The 24,770-nt window shown below is 36.4% G+C and overlaps 1 protein-coding gene across 2 annotated transcripts in view; it reads left to right on the top strand.

Moving 5' to 3' along the window:
• The window catches only part of KPNA1 (karyopherin subunit alpha 1), a 74,099-nt gene that overhangs the window by 39,837 nt on the left and 9,492 nt on the right, over positions 1-24,770 (top strand). The window contains exons 3-12 of one of the 2 annotated variants that reach the window (XM_081235129.1): positions 1,151-1,258; positions 4,196-4,295; positions 6,594-6,688; positions 13,374-13,505; positions 14,294-14,382; positions 14,732-14,831; positions 15,386-15,549; positions 17,242-17,320; positions 21,017-21,142; positions 22,999-23,126. In XM_081235129.1, the coding sequence (XP_081091255.1) occupies positions 1,151-1,258; positions 4,196-4,295; positions 6,594-6,688; positions 13,374-13,505; positions 14,294-14,382; positions 14,732-14,831; positions 15,386-15,549; positions 17,242-17,320; positions 21,017-21,142; positions 22,999-23,126 (1,121 nt within the window). Of the gene's footprint in view, positions 1-1,150; positions 1,259-4,195; positions 4,296-6,593; positions 6,689-9,753; positions 9,886-13,373; positions 13,506-14,293; positions 14,383-14,731; positions 14,832-15,385; positions 15,550-17,241; positions 17,321-21,016; positions 21,143-22,998; positions 23,127-24,770 lie in introns of those variants that run through there. The other variant, XM_081235130.1, reaches the window with a different exon arrangement.

The raw sequence follows: 24,770 nt of genomic DNA, 5'->3' as shown, positions 1-24,770 counted from the left end.
TCTGAGTATTCTCCTTAGTGCCCCATATATTGGGAGGTCTTTTCTATTAACAGCTAGGTGAAACATGAATGATTGCTTGACCTGTGTGACCTTCAGAATTGTTCTGCATGCTCCTTGAAGGTGGTTTCTTTTCCACCTTTGGACCTTTTTCATCACACACCTGCGCTTGTGAGTACTAAGCCAGTAAAGACTTCAGGGGAACCTTTCACAGATTTTTGGAGTTCTGTGTTGATCACTTGTCTTCAGTACTCTGCCTTGTAGATTCTAGGTGTCTTGGCCTCATCAGTTCTGAATGCTGTCTCCTCACTTGAGGGGGCCTCTAGACCCTGTTTAGGTTCACCCTACCTGTGCTGCAGGCTAGAAACTCCATCCAGGCAATCTGAGGCAATTGTAGGACTAACCTTGTTTCTTTTCTTCTGAAGGATCACTGCCTCTGTTGTCTGTTGTCTGATGTCTGAAACCTATTATTTTAGGGATTTTGTCTGCTTTTTTTAGTCATATAGGGTGAGAGGATAAGTTATTATTACTCTGTCATGGCTTAATGAATAAGTGTACTTACTGCCTAGGATGTAACGGAAGGCATCTTAGTGAGTTGCCATTAGCGAGAACTATTCTCCTTTGCCTGCACAAGTTAATGGGTGCTTTAAAAGTAGTGTTCAAGCAGAGGTCATTTGTCATCATTTGTTGCTGGTCAGGTTGGGAAGGTCAGGAAGCCTTGATGGGTTATGAGAGAGGTTTTAAGTCATTCTAACAATATTTTTATCCTATTTCCCCTGATGTATTGGTAAGACTGTCCTATCACCTACTTCAATAGTGAAGAGGGAAATGACCAAGCATGCCCCAGCTCCTTTTTCAACCTTATGTGTTTTTTTAATATGTCATGTAGTGTCAGGCCTCTCTTAGTAAGTTTTACCTCATCAAGGGTTGGTGATAGTATGTTATGATACTTAGTTGCATTAGATCATAAGACTGGAGAATTCTGAAATAGTTCCTCATCAGGAAAGGTTGAAGGTGGCACAAATGTTAGAATTTTAAAAATGATTTTCAAAAAGCTCCATCCTTACTGCCTTTTAAAAGTGGGGTACCTAGTGTTTGGATGTTGAACTACCTTGTGTTAGAATTATTTTAGTAACAGACTTTTATTTTTCAGTTATTCAAGCGAAGAAATGTTGCTACAGCAGAAGAAGAAACAGAAGAAGAAGTTATGTCAGATGGAGGCTTCCATGAGGCTCAGATTAATAACATGGAGATGGCACCAGTAAGTGGGATAATGAAAGAACCTCTTTTTACTCTTTTTCTGATGAAGATATGAGGTTAGATCTTTTTTGGAGTTTAATAAAAAAAGGGTTAGGGGAGTTCCCTGGTGGCCTAGTGATGAGGATTCTGGGCTTTCACTGCAGTGGCCCATGTTCAATCCCTGGTTGGGGAACTGAGAGCCTGCAAGTTGTGTGTTGCAGCCAAACCAAAAAAAGGTTAGATGGCTACAAAAAGTACTTGGCATTTCATTTTTAAAAGGAAACTATATCTGTAAACTCATGGTTCATAAAATGTTTATTATATTTTGAATAACATGCAGTTAAACAGAATTAACTAATTGTGAGATCAATTCAGCTATTAAAACTTAAAAGGATAATTATAAAATTATTCCTTAAAAGTTGATAATAACCGATACTTTAAAGGAAATCCCCATTTGTTACTCATTCCAAGTACAAAATTGGACATATTCATATGATTTTAAAAATTGATTCCACATCACAACTATTGGAATTTTCTATTGTAACCCATTTTGTAACTTTCTTGAGGTTGCATAAACAGATAAAAATTATGCTTTATTTATTTGGATCACACCTGTCTAGATTTCCAGTTTATTTTGATCAATTGTATATGTTTTAATAGATCATATATATACATGGTTTTCAAAAAAAGAAAAATCTTCTCCTTCTGCCTTAGTCACCCAATTTCTTTCCCCACTGGCAACCACTGTTAGTAGATTCTTATTATTCCTTTTGAGAAAAACCCCTCTCTTTTTTTTGGCAAATAGTAGCATATTCACAGTATTTTATAGATTTTTTTCTCTTTTTTTACTTCATAGATATCCAGTTTTTATGGACCAGCTTTCTTTTGGAATTAGAGCAGTTTAAATTGCTTTGGAATCTATGTAGACGTTATTGCCAACACTATTATTTTGTGGTGAACTCTTCTAGGCTCTTCAGGAAGTTGAAGAGTTCTCTTTTTTTTTTTAAAGTGGACGTTAAATGATTATGAAGTATTTTGTGGACTGTATTAGTCAGGGTTCTACAGAGGAAACAGAACCAATTTAGGGGTGGGGGGAGAGGAAGAGAGAGAGAGATTGATCCACCGATTGTTTGATTTTAAGGAATTGGCTCATGCAATTGTTGGAGCTGTTAAGTCTGAAATCTGTAGGGTAAGCCAGTAGGTTGGAAATTGAGGTAAGAGTTGATATTATAGGGTTTTTTTTTTTTTTTTTGCCACGCTGGGTCTTCGTTGTGGCACACAGGTTCTTCTTCGCTGTAGCGTGCGGGCTTAGTTGCCCGATCAGGGATTGAATCTGCATTCCCTGCATTGGAAGGCAGATTCTTAACCATTGGACCATCAGGGAAGTCCCGATATTGTAGTTTTGAGGCTGATTTCCTTCTTCAAGAAACTTCAGTCTTTGCTCTTCAACTGATTGAATGAGGCCTACGCACATTTTGGAGGATAATGTGCTTCACTCAGGTGTACTGATTTAAATGTTAATCACACCTAAAATACTTCCACAGTAACATCTAGATTGGTGTTTGTCCAAACAACTGGGTACCATAACCTAACCAAGTTGACACATAAAATTAACTGTCCCAGTCTACAGTCCCAGGATGTCATTGTGGCATCCATACCCAACTTCTTAAACCATACTGAGTCTCAGATAAAGACAATGACAAGGTCATACCTCCTTGTAACATGATATAGCTATCCTGCATGCAGCTGAAAATGCACTAACCTTTTCCCAAGAAGGGGAAAAGTCCTTGGGTGATATTTACTTCTCTCTTGGATATCCTGTAACTTAAATACTCTGATGTGAAGTTAACAATATTTAAATACTATGAATGTAAAGTCAATACATCTTATGTTATATGATAAGGGGATAAGAGAGGGAAGAAAACAAAGATATATGTGGAAACATAATCATAGCAAAATCATACAGGTACTTTTGTTTATTCAGGAATCAGACTTATAAGTTTCAAAGTAGTTACTTTTCTGACTTGTAAGAGCAGAATGCTTCGTTCTCCCCATGGGTTATTCTTAAGTGTTAGGTATTGCTTACCAACCATGTTGCATGTACAACTCAGTGCAGCTTTCTTCACAGTTTATGTTGTTGACTGTTACCCTTCATGAAATGATAAGAACTTTATTTCATTGTGACAAATGATCCTCAGAAAAAAGTTTAACCACTAATGCTGAGGATGGCTTGTAGTGGGAAATGGGAAAGCGCTAGTAAAGCAAGAAACTAGTGGGAAACTGAAAAGTTTTAATAAAGCAAGAAAATAGAAATTTTAAATAAACTTAAGAGTCAGCTGTTGAATTTGACAGTGGCTAGAATCTGTGATTTATATAAGACTACTCTATACTCATTCAGTAAATATTTTTTAGCATCTATAGTATGCCACCCATCAGGGATATAGTGGTAAGATAGACAGGGTGTTTGGCTTTCATGGAGGTTACAGTACACTGGGGGAACCTAAGCAATAAACAGATAACTAAGAAGAATAACTGATAACTGAAAAGGCCTGGGCATAGGATTAAAATAAGAGTGATGTGATCACAGAGATTGAGTAGCTGTTTTAGATTTGAAGGTCAGGAAAAGCTTTCTTTTATAATTTAACATTTAATCTGAATGACAAGGAACAGCCAGCCATGTGATGAGCAGGAGAGGAAGAATAATAAACGCCTTGTCTTAGTGTTTACTACTAACATTACTTTCTCACGGTTGTGAGCTTTCTAATGATAGACAAAGAGTTTTGGCTTCATCACATTATTAATCATCTCATACATTTATATATGCAAAGATTATCCTACCGTTGTGTAACTCTTGTAGACATAATTAACTCAGTAACTTGGCCACAATTTGTACTATCTTTGTTTTCCTTTGAACTTAAGTTAAAATTTTATTATATTTGTTTTTTGTTTGTGATTCCAGGGTGGTGTTATTACTTCTGACATGATTGAAATGATATTTTCCAATAGCCCAGAGCAACAGCTTTCAGCAACGCAGAAATTCAGAAAACTGCTTTCAAAAGGTGAGTTCTGAATATGTTAAGTATATTTTTAATTTATTTACAAAGTATTACTTTCCATAATCTATTTTTCACACTACAGATAACTTGCTTTGGAGTATCTCTATCAACAGAATAAAAGGACACATACAGACATATGTATATTATGAGCCATGGCTAATATTTGAATTTCCTTTTTTATTTGTGTGATCTTACCAGGACCAGAAGGCAGCATTATTTTCATTTCTGAGGTATCTTATAAAAGATCTTAAAGTGATAAGAACAGAGCAATATTTCATGTTAATTCAAATTGAGAAAATCCACTCTTTTTTAAGAAAAACTTAAAATATTACTTGGAAGAGTAGTGATTGTTGATTCTAATGTTAGCAATTTATCGCTGAAATTTAAGTATGGATTTATTGGTGGACAGGATAACTACCTTTTTGGTGTGTGTGTGTGTGTATAATTAGGGTAGAATGGGATATGATACTTCTTGTTATCTGGGCAAGTGAGAACTCTGGAACTCTGAGCCATATTAAAATGTTGATAGTAAATCAGCATTAAAACAGTTGACCACCCCCTCTCCCCCATAGTAAGTTACGGTTGTTTGGAGTCATTAGTGATAAATTAATATATCCCTTGAGGTTAACTGGAAAGAAAACCTACCACCAGAGCAAAAAATAATTGCTTTTTGGATGACAACCTGTTAAAAATAGCTGAAGGCCATTATCATATTACCTTCCCCACCCTTCTAAAAATGTCTTATCTCTTTTCAGCATGCTGAGATGGGTTTCTCAGATAATGTGGTTTTCCAAGGCCTTTCAACACTGTGCTACTTGCCTGCATGTATTCTAGTTTGCCAGCCATTCCTCTTAAAATGTAATAATTAGAATACAGTACTCTAGATGCATTCTTATTACTCTAAGGTGTGGTGGGAGATTGCCTTCCTTGTCCTGAAACTATACATTCCAATAATGTACTCCAGGCTAGCATCATTTATTTTGGTTTATTTTGGTAGTCATGGCATAGTAATGTTTCATTGCATTTTCAGCGGTCTATACTCCCTAGTACTTTTCTTTTTGGACTCTTTTTAGGTTTCGTCTGTGAAGTCATGTGGATTTTTAAAAATTGCTTTAAAAAAATCTAAAAGCTGAATTTTGCTTTAGCCCTGTTTTATTGCCATCTTTGGCTTATTGTTACTCTTTGTATATGTTGTTTCTGTAATCTAGCATGTTAACTACATCATTTTTATTGTCATCATCAAATTTATTTGTTGTGTTTATATGAATGGTTGATAAAAATGTTGAACCAGTCAAAGAACATGTCATTATGGGGCTTCCCTGGTGGCGCAGTGGTTGAGAGTCCGCCTGCCGATGCGGGGGACACGGGTTCGTGCCCCGGTCTGGGAAGATCCCACGTGCCGCGGAGCGGCTGGGCCCGTGAGCCATGGTCGCTGGGCCTGAGTGTCCGGAGCCTGTGCTCCGCGGCGGGAGAGGCCACAGCAGTGAGAGGCCTGCGTACCGCAAAAAAAAATAAAAATAAAAATAAAAAAAAAAAAAAAAAAAAAAAAAAAAAGAACATGTCATTAGAGCTTGCTGCAAATTAACATCGAACCATTAGTCATCTCTTCCCAGTACAGGCCATTGACTTAGCGAAGAGTCCCTAGTAGTACTGTAATCCAGCTGCCATTTTTCTTGCATAGCTACATGAATGTCATCAAAAACTTTGTCACATGTCTTGCTGAAATTACAATGCTAATTGTTTAGGACATTTCTTATCTATTTGCCCAACAAGTTTCTATTGAATGACTTTATTTATAAGATACTCTATTGTCATAAATGAAAATGAGATTAATTTAGCAAGTCATTCTTAGTGAATTTCTGCTGACTCCTACTTATCACTACAGCAGTAAAATTAGATCCTGCAAGCACAGAATCTCATCCAGTTTCTTCGGACAATTTATGTTAAATAAAAAAGAGAGACTTAAAACCCATACACAGAAAAAGGGTTAGAAGGAAGTATACCAAAATAATAACAGTGGTTGTCTTTTGATGTTTTTCCCCATACTTTCTAAGTTTTCTAAAATAGTAGAGGCAGTAATTTTAATTTTTAAGAATTCTGCCCATCATATTTCCATGTTAAGGCTTCCCTTATTATGAAATCTTTTAAGCTACCCTAGTCTCAAAGTGACTGAACTCAGTTTTACATTTACAACATGAAAGAGATGCTAAAAATGGAGGGAGGGTTTGAGCTTTATAAAGTCCTTGCCTTGAAATCAAAGGATTATTTTTCTTTTTTCCTTTTATTTTTATGGGGAGACAGAACCTAATCCTCCTATTGATGAAGTCATCAGCACACCAGGAGTAGTGGCCAGGTTTGTGGAGTTCCTCAAACGAAAAGAGAATTGTACATTGCAGGTGCGGACCATTTTCATTTCTTGCCTCATATCTTAATTCCCTTTACAAAGTTACATTTTGTATACAGATTTGTTACTTATTTTAATCTGCATGAAGGGTTAATTTTTTGATACTGATGTTCCTGACAACCACATTGCAAGCTGCTTTGATAGCTTTGTTAACATCCAGGCCCTTGGTTTTACTCTTTAAAATTCTTGTTACTTTTTATTTTATGATGACTATGGATCATACTTACCTAGTAGGGAATTGTTTGCAGTAGAGGAGCCATTTTAAGGACCTAAGTGTGGACTATGTAAAATTTGGTTCTGAAGGATTTTTAGATTGTATTTGTTGGGTTTCTCAGGGCTGTGTAACATGGGCTAGATCAGAGACTCACTGATCCCCAAACCTGGTACTAATTAATCCTTCCCCTCCACCCCCAGCCCCACCCCAAAAGAGCTGACAAGGATGTAACCTTGTTGGGAATGTGTGTGCTTTCTCCTATGTTAATTTACTGTATTAGTACTGTTGTATAGGGGTTCCAAGAGAAAATTCTACAGCTTCTGGATTAGATAATTTTTACAGTAAAAAGAACCAACTATCAACTGACTCTCATCTTGGGAGTTATCTAGAAATTTAAAAATACTGTATTGTTCCTGAATAAAGTTGGAGCTTAAAGTAAGTAATTCAGTAGCTAGACTTCCTTGGAGTAACCAACTGAATCAATTTCTGAGTTATTCTTTAACAAATACCTGTGATTCCTAAATTCTCACTTGTAGGATCTAATCTGAGTGGCTCAGGCCCTTTAGAAAGATTCTGCAACTATAAAGATTAGTTAAGTCCTACATAGATTACAAAATGGGGTTATTTTTCCAAGTAAATATTTGCTAATAACAAGTTAATCATAAAGATAACTTTCACCCCCATGTTTACCTTTGCCTTACTCTAAGGGTGTAATAAGGACTGGGGCATCTTTATAAGTATAGGTAACAGCTCCTCTCCCCAGGTTCCTTACTGTCCAGAGCATTATTGATAATTCATAAGACTTGATGCTTTGTCTTGATATTTTCTCTCCTTTCCTCCCATCCCATCCTTCTCTCTCTTTTACTCTCTTTGTTGCGGTGATGAGTTCCTTCCAGAGGAAAAACAGGAAGTCCAGACAAGGTAGAGTACTTCAGTGTCCCATCAGTTTTTCTTCTCCAGTTTCACATTTACTAATCCCCAAGTTCATTTGAATTAAGATTCTTTTTTGTTGGCTGCTTCCTGGATTGTAATTCTGGTCCCCATCTAAGGCCAGGATCACCAGACACCTGGAAAATAATCAGGTTCACCTAGAGAGCAAAGAAAGAGGACTTTTCTCAGAAAAAAAGGAAATCCAGACAACCAATACTGCAGAGAACAGAGCCTGAGCCCCTTAAGCAACCTGTCAAGAGAACCAGAGGGACCAAATGAAGAGTCTTACTGCAGTTTATCATTTGAAAAGCTTTGTAGGAAGAGGGAGGTAGGGAAAATTATCATTTTGTTCATGTGGAAGTATGTTTCTATCCTGTCTCTGACAATGAGAGTAATTCAGAGATGTTAAATTTACTCCTGGACTTAGCAGTTATTAGTAGGTGGTTGCAGAGGTCCAGTTCCTTAATGTGTTAAAGGAAGATGGTATAACTTTCTAGTCCTAAAATGAAAAATATCAGAGAATTTGGTCTTTCCCCATCCCCACCTTCTCCAGTATTCCCTAAAGAGCACAGTATATTCTCTCAGCCAGTGCCCTCTCCTGGCTAACACTTGTAAATTCTACATCATTTTTGATTTTGTAATCCTAGAGTTTGTATCTTAACACTTCTGAAGATGAAAGCCTTCAGAAATCTCTAATTTGCTTCTATCAGAATTCTCAGATTCCACCCTTGTGCAGCCTAACTACTAATGAGGCTGAAAGATTGAGAAATGATTCCTCTGGAAGTGACCACCTCATGATTTTCACTTTAGTGATCCAAAGACTCTAGAGATAACGAACCTGTTTATTATATAAAGGTCATCATCCCCAGCTTTTCTTCTGTGTGTATTTAAGCACAATAGGGTGTTCTTTCTCCAGTGTGACTAATGGGTAACCTTGACTACCCCAGAAGCAGGAGGAGCAAATATATTGATGGAGACCTTAGAGCCAGGAGACTTCATTGTTAAATAATTAGACATGCTCTGGGAAGATTGGAGGGTATTCCTTCCTCTTTCTTCTTGGAGAGCGCTAGGATGTGAGTTATCCATGATATTCCTACCTGCTTATTAGAAATTTGAATAGTGTGTCTTTGGAATGGGGTGTTTGCCACTTCTCTTCTAGAAAGAGTAATAATATGTAGTCATGATAGATAAACTCAATAATAAATCACTGGACAAACTTAATCCCTTCATTCCATACATAAAGAACTGTGAATCCTAGTGAAGGGTTTCTTCACTTTCTTTCTGGCTTTCCTTATCAGTGAGATACTGCAAACCAGGGAGATAAAAATGCCTGCTTTTGGCAGTGCTACCTAGATACTCACTTGCCCTCAAATGAGATGAACATGGGTGGAATCTAGGACTTTGGAAGCCGACTCTGCCGTTTAACTAACAGCATTCTCAACCACAGTGACATGTAGGCCTCAGCCATACATGAGAACCTTGACATGAAATTGGTCTGCCTTATGGTATATTCCCTGGGCCCACTTGGTTTGTTTTTTTGAGTCCAGGTCCCACATCTTTGTACTGTCCTTTGCAGTGCCGAGTTGGTGTATTCCCAAACCTTCTTATAGAAGCTTATAAAAATAGCTAGAAATAAGTAAATTGCCTCCTAGTTCCAGTCATTAAACAGATACTCCTCTTAAAGTTTTAAATTTGAATTAAATTGGTTTAGTTTTCCCATTTCTACCTTTCTTGTCCACACTAAAAGCTTAATGTGGTAAACTGCAGTTAAGCCTTCATCTTCCTATGTTTTTTCCCCATCTTCATTGATCCCTCTACCTATCTTAAAAGGTTGCTCAGATGACTCAGGCACTGTTCTCTGCAGAGTTTGATATCTGGATTTATTTTTCTGATGTGAGCCTCTCTTTTCACTTGCTCTCCAGGTGAGCCTGGCATTTGCTAGGAACCAGAGTGGAACCGGCAAAGTGGCCAGCAACAGAGTCCTGATCCAAATGGAGAAAGGGAACCAGGCGTACTTCAACCTGGAGTGGGAAACTTGATAGGAGGTCAGAAGTACTTCAGTTTTGGATTCTCATTTTCCTTATTTTAAGGAACTGAGCACCAGAAGGTAGAGATTGAGAAAGGAAAGAGGGAACATACCAAAATCTTCAGCGTGCCCTTCAGATTTCAGTTGTAGCCTATTTAGAAAGTTCTGGACAGTGAAAAATAATAGTGGAATTACAATTGTAAGCAATCACAGCTGCATGACAGGTTGTTTCCTTGCATGATGCCATTCTTGGAACACTAAGAATATAGTAGTTTAAAACAACAAAGAGGAGTAAAGATTATAATAATTTTGGGTACTACTTCAGGTGATACCATTTCTTAAGTTTTTTTCATTTCATCATGTTGCTGAGTTTTTCTTGAGTTGCATGGTTACTTAAATTACCTTTTCTGGCCATTTCTATTATAACTTTATGCAATTGTTTTTGATATCAACTCTGGACATTCCCATTTCACAACTCTCTTTCATGTTAAAATCTAGTCTGGGACCTGAGACGGAAATGTTCACCCCACTCAAAAAAATAAAGACTGCAATACCCAGTGAAAGAGAAACTACATCATTCAAAGTACAACCAGTTTTTTAAAAACATACTTACATATTAAACACATTTGAAAGTTGCTTCTTCCAACACTTTAATAGGGGTCTATACTCATGAGGAATTCTCAGTCTCTCTTTTTCTCTGCCTCTCTCTCTCTCTGCCTCTCTCTCTGTTTCTGTCTCTCACTCTCTCTCCTCCTGCCTCCTTCTCATGTCACACATATACACATGGGTATAGAAAACTGCACAAATAGAGCTTGATAAGTTTTTACAAGGTAAACATCACAGTAATCAGTGTCGTGTGTGTGTTTGTGTGTGTGTGTGTATGTGTTTTAATGCCTCATTAATCCATGAATATGATTTGAGTTTTCACTGGCCCTCTGGTTATAGTTATTCATCTACTTCTTTCCCCGCAAAACTACTTTCCGATTTCCATTCTTACCAAGATGAATCTTCTTTGCATTCAGAGGTTATAATTGTTATGTACTTCTTAGTGATAAACATAACTCTGGTACATTCTTCTTTTGTTGAGAAGTCCTAATTTCCAAGTTTCTTCCATTCATGTTCTGGCTATTATTTACTTATTCTCCATTCTCCTAATCATTGTCACTCTATTTTGTTTTGCTTCTCCATTTTATTCATTTCAGTGGCATCTGGAAATCTCTCTTTTTCTGGGAGACCTTTGGGGCTAAACCTCATCAGACAAACAGCAGTTTGACTTCTGTTAGCAATTATTATTCTAATTTCTTTTCATTGATAACTCTTTAACATATCCTTTATCTACTCAGTTTATTGTCACCATTTCTTTTGCATCAAAATCTCACTGCCAACCTTTTTCTCTTTGATATAGATAGCTATGTATGCTGATCTTATTCATTCTTCACAGGTTGCTTTTCCTCAAAGTTTTCATTTTTTTGACATGGTCTCAGATGCTGATGACTCTCTGTTGAACTTTGAGCCTTTCTTCTTGTAGGAAAGTTTGCTTTTGTACTCACTTCATATGTCTCTTTTACTAGTTCATTTTCCTAGTAAGCAAAAGAAGCTACATTTTAGGTGAACTGTGTTTTCCTTTTAGCATACCCTAAATAATCTGTCCTATCATTATTTGAAATTTCTTGCCCTAGATACCAAAACTGCAAGCAATTGGAAGACTCTTATCAGTGTTACAGGTGTGTTTCAGAGAGGAAACTATGGTTGGGGCCATAAGCCTACTAGATTAGGAGGCTGTAATCTAGCTCTCTTTGACTGGCATTACTCAAATGATTAGTGATCATTGGATCTTTTTCTGATAGTTTCCTCATTCATAAACTAGAAAAGCCAGGCTTCTCTGGGTTGTTGTAAGGAACACCTGAGAGTATGTGAATAATGCTTTGAAAATATAAAGCACTGTATAAATGTCAAGTTTCAATTCAGACAGATTGAAAAGGGTTTGAACATTGGTTTGAGTAGTAATTTAATTAGAGGTGATAGGAGTTTTTATTTTGTGATACTCAGTGTTTAAAAGTCTCCTGAACTTCTCTTATAGCAAAGAGTTATCAGGCAAAAAAATGTTTAATTGTGGTGCTCCTAGTCTGGCCTCCCTGCTGCTGTAATATCAGTGTCCTAACTAGCTATCAGACCACTTTATTTCACTTCTGTATATCAAATTTTAGGTTTCTTTGAATATCCCTTCTTTAAGTGTCTTCTGCTATAAATTTACTATCATTCATGTAGCTTCGGACTGGGCTAATCAGATTGTCTTCCCATTTCTTTCATTTTCCTGTACCCCAAGTGATTGATGATTTAGTTTTCCATATGACAACTGCCTTTCAATTGACCCAAAAGCTTAAAGGAGTCACAGCTCCATCTTTTGATGACTTTTTATTGATTTCTCATTCAAGGGGCATGTCACTGAATTTTTTTTACCCCCCATATGTGCTTCATTAAAGAATATTAAATAGAAGACAGAACAGGAGAAGGAAACAAAACTAAAGTTTAATTAAGAACTCTAAATACAATTGTAATATAAGAGTTCATTCTTGGATTTTAAGAGGTCATTCTTGGATTACATCATATTAGGCTAAAGAGTCAAGTTACTGTAGAGATGTGTAGAATTAATAACGTGCTATATTTTTTGTGGGCCATAATTTCCTTCATACTGTTTACCAGTTTATCAACCTTTAAGAATGCTCTTTTTAAAAAAGTCTTACCTCTGTGCCTTGGTTTGGAGACTTCTCATTTATTGGAAGCTCTTATGCTCTGAAGTTGCCATTTCTGTTAGTTGTATGCCTGTTAACTCCTTTCGGACTACTTATTTCAATTGTCTTCTGCCTTTTTCACTCTACCTATATTTTACACATTTTACAGTTTTATTTTTTCCCCATTTCACTCTGCCCATTTTATAGAAATTATTTAATTTTATTTTTATTAGATAATAAACATGGTTTAAGGCCAAAAGGTGCATAAAGGCTTTACTGTAAGTGCCTATCCTTCCCATACTTGTTTCCCATTCACCTCGAACTCTCTATGTAAGTGACAAGTATTTACAGTTTATTGTGACTCCTTCAAGAGATATTCTGTGCAATAAGTAAATTAATGCATATATTCCTTCTTAACCCTTTTGGAAAATACAGTATGGTACCATATTAATGTACATTGTTTTTCTTTTTTCTTTTTCCTCCATTTATGTCTTGGGAGATCATTCCATGTCAGTATATGAAGCACTCCGTCATTATTCTTACGGTCTCATGTCAGCTCTGCCTTGATCTGAAATTTTAGACACCCTGAGTATTCCTCTAGGCTAAGGTTATTTCTTCAGGAATAATTCATTTAAAATTAATATAGTATTTACCTGATAGATTATGTGTAAATAATGATCTCAGATTCTTTTCTTCATGCACAGAAAACCTATTGTTATAAGTAAACAAGCTATTAAATTCTAATAAGATAATGAAATTATTTTTATCTTTATAGTTTGAGTCAGCTTGGGTACTGACAAATATTGCTTCAGGAAATTCTCTTCAGACCCGGATTGTGATTCAGGCAGGAGCTGTGCCTATCTTCATAGAGTTGCTCAGCTCAGAGTTTGAAGATGTCCAGGAGCAGGTAAAAATTGAAACAAGTAAAGAGAAGCAGGTCAAAGAATACAATTTTTCCCTTCAGTCTTATATTCAGAGTCTCAGTTTTACCGCTTGGATATGACAATCCATGGTTCATCACATGAAATTTTAATTACTGCAAAGTTTGTCAAATTCATAAATATAAATCATTACTAAATGAATATGACTTTCTTCTACAGCTTTATTGAGGTATAATCAACCTACAGTAAACTGCATATGGATAAAGTGTATAATATGATAAGTTTTGACATATGTATATACCCATGAAACTGTCATTACAGTCAAGATAATTAATATATCCATCATCCCCAAAAGTTGAGTAAAGTTTTCTGCATTTTGGTTGCTCTTAAATTCTTGGCTCACTGTTTTCTTTTGTAAGCAAGCTTAAAATACATTTGTAATCAGCTGAGTAAGCCATTTGGATCTCTGCTATGTTCCAAGGGCTGTATGGAATGTTACTTAAGGGTAGGGCCCCCTAAGATTAAGAATATGTATAAGAACTGGTACCTCCTTTTAATAAGTTTACTCCCATGAGTATTCACATGTATACTTATATAATAGTATTGCTCTTCTTCCACCAATCCCACAGCTATTTCATTTGACTCCCTGTTGAGTGAACTTAGGGGTTTTAATAGTTAATGTCCATGTATAATATGTTGATTAACTACTGTATAATTTTGTAAAGAGTTATTGTGATATGTTGACATATTTTTTGAAAGAATTATGAGAAAACTAAAGTCTACAGCCTGTCATTAATGAATAATTCTTTCACAGGCAGTCTGGGCTCTTGGCAACATTGCTGGAGATAGTACCATGTGCAGGGACTATGTTTTAGACTGCAATATTCTTCCCCCTCTGCTGCAGTAAGTTTCTTTCTTTTTTTCTTTTTTTTTTTTGTGAGTAATAAAAATACAGGAAGTTCCTCAGAAAGCAATGCATCTTTGGAAATCATTTTGGATTTCTTAGTGTTACTTTTCATTACAGATGTTTTCTTACTAACTTGTTCAGATCATTTCCTTGGGCATCCTATCTTATTCAAGTGCCAAAATTTTGAATTCCTTGTGTTAGAATTAATTAAGCTTTATTGTTGTGGAGAAGAGCTGTTTGAAGACATCTGTTTATCAATAGCATTAAGTGGTTAAATATTTATATTATGCCATCAGAGAATTAATGCCCATTATATCATTTACCATTGCATCATTATGCTTATAGGTTATTTTCAAAGCAAAACCGCCTGACCATGACCCGGAATGCAGTATGGGCTTTGTCTAATCTCTGTAGAGGGAAAAGTCCCCCTCCAGAATTTGCAAAGGTAAGGATTGTGCTTGTGGGAAATCGGCAGAAAAAGTACAGTTAAAAGAGTCTAAGAATATTAATGTGAATAGAAAGAGAATAATTTGTTTCTAGAAAAATAGGTCTTTTTGATTTTTGTTTGAATTTGGAATAAATTTTCACTGCCTTTAAAAAGCTCTGAATTACTCTTAAAACATAGCATTTTTTGTTTGTAACAAAGTATCTAAAATGCAGAATTTCCTAGCTTTAACACTTAGGGAAATTCCTTTACCTCTCTGATCTACAAAGAGTGTTTTGACAAGGAATCTCACTCTGAGAATTGGTATATATTAAACTTTGCTCTTTGGAATTGTTTTCCTTGGGCTCTGACTACCTCATCAAAGTAAACTGCAAGGTTATTGACAGCATTCCCAAAGATGGAAATGTCACTTGGCCACTTACTGCTCCATCTCCAGAAGTATTAATCACACCAGAAGTCACCAGGTGTGTGCCTGGTTGCTTTCTGGAGTTTCCCCCCTCATTTCTTGCTTTTATTCTGTTGAATTTCATAATCATATCATCTTCCCTTTATAGGTTTCTCCCTGTCTGAATGTGCTTTCCTGGTTGCTGTTTGTCAGTGACACTGATGTACTGGCTGATGCCTGCTGGGCCCTCTCATATCTATCAGATGGACCTAATGATAAAATTCAAGCAGTCATTGATGCAGGAGTATGTAGGAGACTTGTGGAGCTGCTGATGTAAGATATCTTAAAGTGTGTCTGTTCTTTTGTCTCTCATATTAGTTTTCTAGTTGCTGATACTTAAATATTAATGCATTATACTGATTTATTGTGCTTTAGGCTACTGTCTTTTGTTACTTTTTTATACTCATGTCAAATCTGTTTGTTTGATTGTATTGAGGGTTATAAAGAACCTCTCACTCTTCTGCTGTAAGCAGCCCTTTAGCAGAAACATTTGGAAAACTTTGATCTATGTAATTCTAGCTCATGATTAATGACCTGAGACCAACCACTGGATAGCAGAAGGCACACTGCCACTAAAAACAGTCATTTCTTCATCTTTTTGTCTCATTTAGAGCTTAACCTAGACTGGTGTCAGACCTTGAATTTTATTTTGCTATATCTCTTTGTGATGCCTTTCGTTTATGAAGTGGAAGATTTACCGATGGCATAAATAATTTGAGACTGTATTAATCAAATTTTTAGAAAATAATATCAGAGAAAAAAATTAAGAGTGATAACATAATGGGGAAATAGTACAATTACAAGCCATGTGAAATTTATTGGAGTAAGTACAAAGTAGATGCAAGGAAACATTGCCCCGAAGATGACATGTAGAATGAATTAGATAGTATAATATATACATTATAAAACTCTGGGGTTGGGCTTCCCTGGTGGCGATGCAGGGGCCACGGGTTCGTGCCCTGGTCCGGGAAGATCCCACATGCCGCAGAGCGGCTGGGTCCATGAGCCATGGCCGCGGAGCCTGCGCGTCCGGAGCCTGTGCTCCGCAACGGGAGAGGCCACAACAGTGAGAGGCCCATGTACCGCAAAAAAAAAACAAAACAAAAAACCCCAAAAAAACCTCTGGGGTTATAGACGGGGTACAGATCAGTGGCATAATGCTGTTGTGAATTAAAAGCAATATAATGCTGGAGGACTCAGAAGTACATCATTCAGAATCTGGGAGAGTCACCTTTTGTACTCTTTAGTCTCTAGATTACTAAATATTTTAACCATTTCTTTTTAGTCATCGGATCTTAAATGTGGAGAAACTGGCATAGTTTTGAGAAGAGTGATCAATCTCATTAAAGGGGAGAGAAAATAAGATATTTAAGGAAAGTTAAAGGATATTAACTTACTTAGCCTGAAATCAAGACTTAATATCTGTCTTCAGATATATAAAAGATTTGTGGAGGGGTTTTTCAGACCATTAAGTCAGCTGAGGTTTAGTAGAAAGAGCCTACTATTTGAAGTATGAAGCCTGGCTTTCATTTTCAAGTTAGCTCAACTGTTGATATATTTTTATTCCTGTGAAAATTAAATGATTTGTAAAACTTAAAAGTGCTGTATAAATGTTACTATCTCTTTCCATTATCTCAGCAACCATAGAGACCAAGTAAAGAGGAAATGAAACCTGCATTAATGAATGAGAGGGAAAACTTGGACTCCAGGTGATTGAATACCTGGGAAGGGTTATTAGAACAGATTTGTAGTTTTTATCCAAAAATACTAAACAAAAGGAAAGATAGCCTTTCTTGGGGACACCAAAAACATTTCCTCATCATGATAGGGTTCCTTTAATAACCACCATAGGTACCTTTCTGCTCCAAGAACCGATCACATATTAATTTCTTTTGGGTTTCAGCCGTAAGGAAAAGAGATTAAAGATAGAACTGTTGGATATAACACATCTTTTTATGATTGCAGGCATAATGATTATAAAGTGGTTTCTCCTGCTTTGCGAGCTGTGGGAAACATTGTCACAGGCGATGATATTCAGACACAGGTATGAATAAATGGTAACTATTTCTTTTTTCTTTCAGAATAGCAGATTGACCCCTCATGATTATGTTTCTGTTACAGTATTTAACTCCATGGGGAGAAATGATACTTTGTTTCATTAATGTTTGTTAAAAGTGTTGGCTTTGGCACCTACTTTCAATACCTTCACTATCTCTGTCTTGACCTATTGCTTTGTGGCAATTTTGGGTTCCCCTATGGTGTAACTTATCCTTTTGGTTCTGTTTATTTCCCACTGCTTCTACTTGAAGGGGTTCTTGTGAACATCAGAAGCCTCTAGTAGCATCTTTCTGTCATCTTCCTCTTATCTTCCCTGATGGCTTCCTCCTTTTTGTACATGGTAAGTATCCTATGTGAGAGGTATCTTCCCTGCTGGTTCTTAATGTCACCTTCTATTCCATTCAAATTTTATATCAAGATACATCACTCACAGTGGGTTGTTCTAGCCATTTTTCTTCTTGATCTCTCAGATACATTGGCATCATCTTTAAAATTATCTTCCTAGGCTTCTGTGGTGTTGAAGTATTTTGGGTCTTCTGCCTCACTGTCCATTTATTTCTCCTTAGCAAGTTCCTTTACCTGTTCTTTTCTGTTTATGGGATTATCCCCTGGAGGGGATTAGTTTTAGCCTTAGCTCTTTCTTAGCCAGCTCTGACTTTCAGCAAGACACTTAATGTCTTCACTTTTCTAATCTCTAAAATTAGGAGACTGAATTTGTTCTCAGGTGTCTTCCAACTCTTAATATTTAACTTTAAATTTATTCTGTCCACAAGGGAACTCATTATTTTTCCTGGTGTATCTGGACCTCTGCTTATTTATGTTCTGGTCTCAGTGAATGGCCCCAACAGTTACCCAAGCCAAAAACCTGGACATTAGTTTGATTATTCCCTTTCTGCCACCTTTCTCATCAGTCACTAATGACTGCCATTTCTACTCGTTCCTTGCAGTGCTTAGTTCAGACATTTCTTGTACCATTCCCATATCACTAGAAGGATGCTTGTAAAATGCAAATTTGATCGTGTCATTCTCTTAAAATCTTTTTATGGCCCCCTATTGTCCTTGGACGGTGTTTAAGATCCTTTAAAATCTGGCACCTGTATAATGAAATGCTGTGCAACAGAATGAAGAAGGTAGTAGGCATGTATATGGAAAGGTTTCTAGGTTCTGTTGTTTAAAAAGAAAAACAAGGGGCAGAATAGTATGTAGGATATATTACTGTTTGTGTAAAAAACGGGCAGGGAGGAGAGGAGAAGAAAACAATGTATGTTTTTGATTGTATTTGCATAAAATTTCTCAGGAAGCATACACAGGAAGCTAATAACATTGGTTGTCTCTGTGGAGAACCAGGTAGCTGGGGTATAGGAATGGAAAGGAGGCTTTTAACTATATAGTCCTTTTTATTTTCTGAATTTTAAAACCATATTGGTATATTTGCTATTCAGAAAAAGTTTCTGTCTGCCCCCTCCCATGACATGCTCTGTGCTTTTGCCATGTTTGTTCCGCTGTATTAGCTATGACCACGCTCACTTCTGAGATTTAACACATGGCTTGCTTCCCTCTGCAGGGAACATACGCTTCCATCCCCATCCCTGTTCTGACCAGTCCCTCACACAAATCCTAACTCTGCCACTAATGCCTTTTCATTCTTCAAGTCTTGCTATTAACATTTTCTCCAAGAAGCTGACTCTTAAATTAGGTGCTCCTTGTTTTGTTTCATCCATCATAGCACTTACCACACTGTATTGTAACTGTCCACTAGATTGTAAGCTTGTAGATGTGGAACTGTGTCATTCTTGTTCATTTTTGTTGCTTCTACAATAGCCCCTGGCACAATGTATAGAGACTCAAAAAATATTTACTGAATAAATGAAGTTCTGAACCTATACATCTAGTTCCAGCCTCTCTCAAGTTCCAGTCCCATGTCTCCAGTACCTGTCTCGCCTTCTCGTCTTGGTTTTTCCCATTTCAGTTAATGGTACAACTGTTCACCCAGTCTTGAAACTTTGCAGTCATATTTGGTGTCTCCATCTCTCACACTTTGTATAGCAAGTCAGCAGGTTTTACTGATTCTTAGTGTTTCTAGATCCACATCTGATTACCTTAGTTTGGGCCCTGTTTTCTCACATGCTGGGGTTGTTGCTGTACCTATCTTATTCATCCTCCTGCTCTCCCAGGCATTTACCCCTCTCAGTGTATTCTTCCTAATAACAGCTTATCTTTCCTAAAGTAACTTTGTTCACATTATTTTCCTCCTAGAAACAATGAGCTTCTTTAATGCCTGTGAGATAAAGAACCATTTCAGCATTTTTTCATTTCTAACCCTTCTGTCTGCTGTGTCCTCCCTCTTCTTTGCTTATGAAATCCTGTCTGTGTTTCAAGGTGTTCCCCTCCGACCCGCTCCCATGAAGTGTTTTTTTCCTTACTACTCCTCCCCAGGTATTCTTTAACTTCTGACATGCTTATTTTCCACACCACATCTTTGGCATTTAAAAATGCTTTGTGATGTCTTTCACACTGTTATTTGGAAAGACTGTACCTGTTAAACCACAAGTTTTGTTATTTTTTGAGTTAATTTAATAGGCAAAAATTGGCTTCATTTTAATTTGCATTTCTTTTGTTACTTTGTGAGGTAATTTTCTATTAAAAATGTAGTTTCTCTTACCAATTTACATATTAAAGACAGCAACGCTTTTTCCGTTGCAAATACTTTTTCACATTGTGTGGTGTGCATTTTAATTTTCATATGATTTTTGACATGCAAAAATTTCTATTTGGTGAAATTTTAATTTTTCCCCTATAATTTCTTCTATTGTTTTTATGCTTGGAAAGTCCTTCACTGTCCCCAAACCAGCTATTAACTAATATTTTCTTCTGCTTTATGGTTTCTTTTTTATATTTACTCTTTAAATAGGTTGCAGATTTATTTTACTGTTTGGTGTTAAGAATTGATTTTAAAAAAATTTTCAACTAGTTGCCCCTTATTCTAGTACCATCTATTAAATAAGACTACCAGTAATTGGAGGAAGAAAGGATTAATTTTATTACATACTTATTAATTCTTTATAAATACTTGTATTTATTTCTAGACTAGATATCCTATTCTTTTGTTCAGTGATTGATTCTTGAGCCTGTCACATATGATTTTAATCATTATAACTTTATGATTTTAGTTTATGGTAGAGTAGATCTCCTTGTTCATGTATATTTGTCTATCGTCCTCACCTTTGTAAGCTGTTTGATAGCTGGGGGCATATACTTTTAATCTTTGTATCCTATAAAGCACCTGGTATACTTAACTAAGCATGTATTGATTCCTTGACTTCCAGGTAGAGAATTATCAGAAGACTTAAAAATCTGAGACCACTTATGAATTTCTGGCCACTTGATACATTTACCCAAAAGACATTTTAATATGCTATAGGCATAGGAAAGTGAATAAGGCATATTGTGCCATATTAAGTATGTTTAGCAGTTGTGAGTGTATATAATGAAACTGCTTTGATAATCTTAGAAATGAATTCTTATTAGCAGTGAGTACTTTTTTACATATATAAAGTTATTTCTAAAATTTCAAGGAGAGATGTTATTTCTTTGTATTTTCTGAAAATAAAGTCTTTGAGTTAAAGGTTTACTTCAGTTTGGATTAATACAATAAGTAAAATTTTCAAACTTTTTTCTTTAGGTAATTTTGAATTGCTCAGCTCTGCAGAGTTTATTGCATTTGCTGAGTAGCCCAAAGGAGTCTATCAAAAAGGAAGCATGTTGGACAATATCTAACATCACAGCTGGAAATAGGGCACAGATCCAGGTAATCTCATAGCACCTGTCTTTTTTTCTGTATTTTTATTAGTTAAGGTTTTTTTTCAGTCAGCCGGTAAAGTATGTATAATTTTTCATTATTGCCTTGGAGAACACTAATTTCCAATGTTGTCTTATTGAGTCTACTTCTTACTTTTTTTATCCAACATTATAGAGGTTAAATATTTTGAAACTTAAATTTAGGCCTTGGTTTTTTCTCTTTGCCTTTAATATTTGATGATTTGTCAAGATCTGAGAAATAGTATCTTGTATTTTCAAAATGTTTTGATGGACTTTACGCTAAACAGATTGGCTTTACTCCTGCCAAATAAAATATTTCTTTTCCAGTGGACCCATGTGTTGGATTGCTTTAATTTTTCATGACTCTTTGGGGACCCAGTTTTCTCTAAATGGTTATGTGCCCTTTACTTTTGTCCTTGTATTAGTGGGAGAGTAATCCAAGTGAAAGGCTAAGCCGTAGGCCAAATGGTTCAGAATAGGCCATGAGAAAGGCTGGAATAATGAGTTGGAAAAGATATACCATAGACTTACGGGACTTGGAGCTGAGTGTAATCATAGAGGTCATCTAACCCAACATTCTCAATTAAAGATGAAACCGAGGCTCAGAGAAATAAAATGATTTGCTCAAGGATACCTCTAGTAAATGACAGGACCAAGATGAAGCACCTTTCCACTAAATTTTACTGACTTCCTTCAGTGTTGTAATAGAAAGAGTTCTTGACCAGGAAAGCATGGTTAGTCATCCCCAGGAGGCTGTCAGGGACTGAGATTGATAACTGTGGCATTTTATAGCATGCATGAGGGTGATTTCAGCTGCACTTTGTCTGCTACCACCAGGCTCTCATACAGAATTCCTCAGTTTTTTGATAAATGATATGAACCCATTTTAGGTTCTTGAGCTAAGGAGAAACATGAAGAAAGCAATTTGAGGAAGACTACTTTAGTATATGAGAGGGATTGAGTAAAAGTACTCTGTCTAAAGGCTATTCTGGTAATTTGTGTGGGAGGTGGTGGCTTGGAATAGAATGGTGGCAGTGCTAAAGGAAAGGAAAAGATGGACTTAGGATGTTCTGAATTGAGAATGTAAAGGAGACTTGGTGACTGATTGAATTTAGAATGAATGAATGAATAAATAAATAAATAAACAGGCTTTGTAAACTAGAGAGGTTTGAAAGGAGACCTGATACAAAGAGCAGATGGTATGTTTAAGGTGGTTAGCAGATGTTAAGTAAGCTGTCAGCCACCTTGGGCTGGGGCCCCAGTGAGAAATATGGACTGGAGAGGTAGAGCACACATGTGAGAGTGGATGCTATGAGAGAAATGAGAATGGCAGAGGACAAGAAAGAAAACTGAACTTTTATAATTTGTTAGGGTGAGTGGAACAAGAGAGAAAAATAGAAGAGAAAAGAACCCAGGTAGAAAACTAGGAGATTACAAGGTCACAAACTCCAGGGAGGATGTTGTTAGTGATACTAAGTATAGCCAAAAGGTTAGGGATAATGAGGAGTTAACTCCTTCCAGTTTATTTATTTTCTGTGGTACGCGGGCCTCTCACTGCTGTGGCCTCTCCTGTTGCGGAGCACAGGCTCCGGATGCGCAGGCTCAGCGGCCATGGCTCACGGGCCCAGCTGCTCCGCGGCATGTGGGATCTTCCCGGACCGGGGCACGAACCCGTGTCCCATGCATTGACAGGCGGACTTTCAACTACTGTGCCACCAGGGAAGCCCCCAGTTTATTTTTAACAGGGGAAGGGTGTCATTAGTGAAGCTAGCTGAAAAGTTATAGTGTCATGAACAGTTTTACAACTCTTGTAATTTCCCTTTCCATTTAATTTTTTCATTCCAGACTGTGATAGATGCCAACATTTTCCCAGCCCTCATTAGTATATTACAAACTGCTGAGTTTCGGACAAGGAAAGAAGCAGCTTGGGCCATCACAAATGCAACTTCTGGAGGATCAGCTGAACAGATTAAGTAAGTACTAGCTAAGTAGTGCCTTGTAAATTAAAGGAAAATTACTGTCTCCCAATTAAGAATGCTCAACTTTAGCCTCTTGGAAGATTGTTCTCAGTTTCATAATTAGACTCAAGCGTATATTTGATTCCTTATATCGCTCCCATTCTCTATTGCTGAAGATAATTCTGGGATGTGAGAGGGAAGGCATAGTTGAGGTTTTAGATGATCAAAACACTTATAGGGGTGGCTTGAGCCTACTCTCAAGCTGCTTGATCAAAAACATCTTGGGTAGTCTAGAAGGTTACTTGTAGAATTCTTAGAGTCTAACTTTAACAGCTAACTCTTGCTATTTCTAGTTTAGATGTCTTAATAGTAGAATTAGACAGACTTGAAAGAGATGTATTGATATGCCTTAAAGTGCCAAATTCAGTAGAGGCAGGTCTCCTAAAGGACTATGTTATTCAGTAAAGGGAGAGGTCTGTGTATTAGCTTGAGACTTAAATGGCCCCTAGGGCAGCAACTTATAATCTTAATGGCTAGAGTAGGCATAAATATGGATAGGAATCAATTCCTCAAAGGAACATCATATAATCAGATGGTTAATTATGGATATATACAGTATTTCAGATAGAAAAAAAAAAAGAAGAATGGAACCTAGACTCTTAGCCTGCCTTAAGATTCTTTGGGGAATTCAAATGAGGAGAATATGGTTACCAATGAGTGTTAAAGCATTAACCCCTTCTATGTATGTAGTAATATTGGGGAAACATAGCTACTTCTGATATTGTCGCTTTGTGGGTTAAATGTAGGTGCTCAACCAGTGCTGATTTTTTAGTGCTCTGTTGGGAATTTCAACATGAGAAGGTAAAGTAGTCCTAAGATTTCAGAAATTGATTAGAAAACAAGATTACAGAAAATAAGTATGTACCTGAAATAATACAACTTAAATAGATTAACACATGCAGTAGCTATTTCGGTATAGTTCATCGTGGATAGGTTAGCCAAGGAGGACTTCAAGTGGTCTTCAGAGCATATTTGTAGGGGATTGGGTCTTTTTTAACCTCCAAAGTTCCGGTCTGGGGTACTATGATTTTTAAGTATGCCACCACCAGATGGCAGTAATATGAAGTAATATAGAAGTTATTTGAACAGTTGATAGTTGTCTTATGTTCAAATTCAGATTTATAATTATTGTCACTATATTTTATACCAAATATGTTTTCTTAATTGAAATAGTGAAACTGTACATGTACATATTTTAAAGACATTTTAAAATATTATGGTATCTTTCATCAGAAAGTATTCAGGGGTATTTTGCTCTGTTAGAGAGGAATGGACTGCCTACTCTCCCTTTTTACAATTCAGCATAGCTATTTATAATGAGTTAATTATCATTCTCCTAGCAGTTTTTTCTTAACCGGGTAAAGAGTTATTTTGAAAGATTATTATAAAACTATTACAGTCCAAATTATAGAAAATAAGCTGTCTTTATTACTGATAAAAGACATCTGTGTGGCTTCTGCTTATTGTTGAGAAGACAAGATTTAGATGCAAGTGCCAGTTAGAATAACTTAGGAAGTATTCATAATTTTAGGTTAAATATAATCAAATGCTAATACATACTACAGTTCTTAAAAATGAAATATAAAGAATGTTGCCTGG

The sequence above is a fragment of the Mesoplodon bidens genome (genome assembly GCF_964165515.1).
Source record: "Mesoplodon bidens genome assembly, chromosome: 5".
Taxonomy (NCBI): Eukaryota; Metazoa; Chordata; class Mammalia; order Artiodactyla; family Ziphiidae; genus Mesoplodon; species Mesoplodon bidens.
The sequence above is the reverse complement of the archived record's forward strand: the minus strand, read 5'-3'. Positions and strand labels throughout refer to the sequence as shown.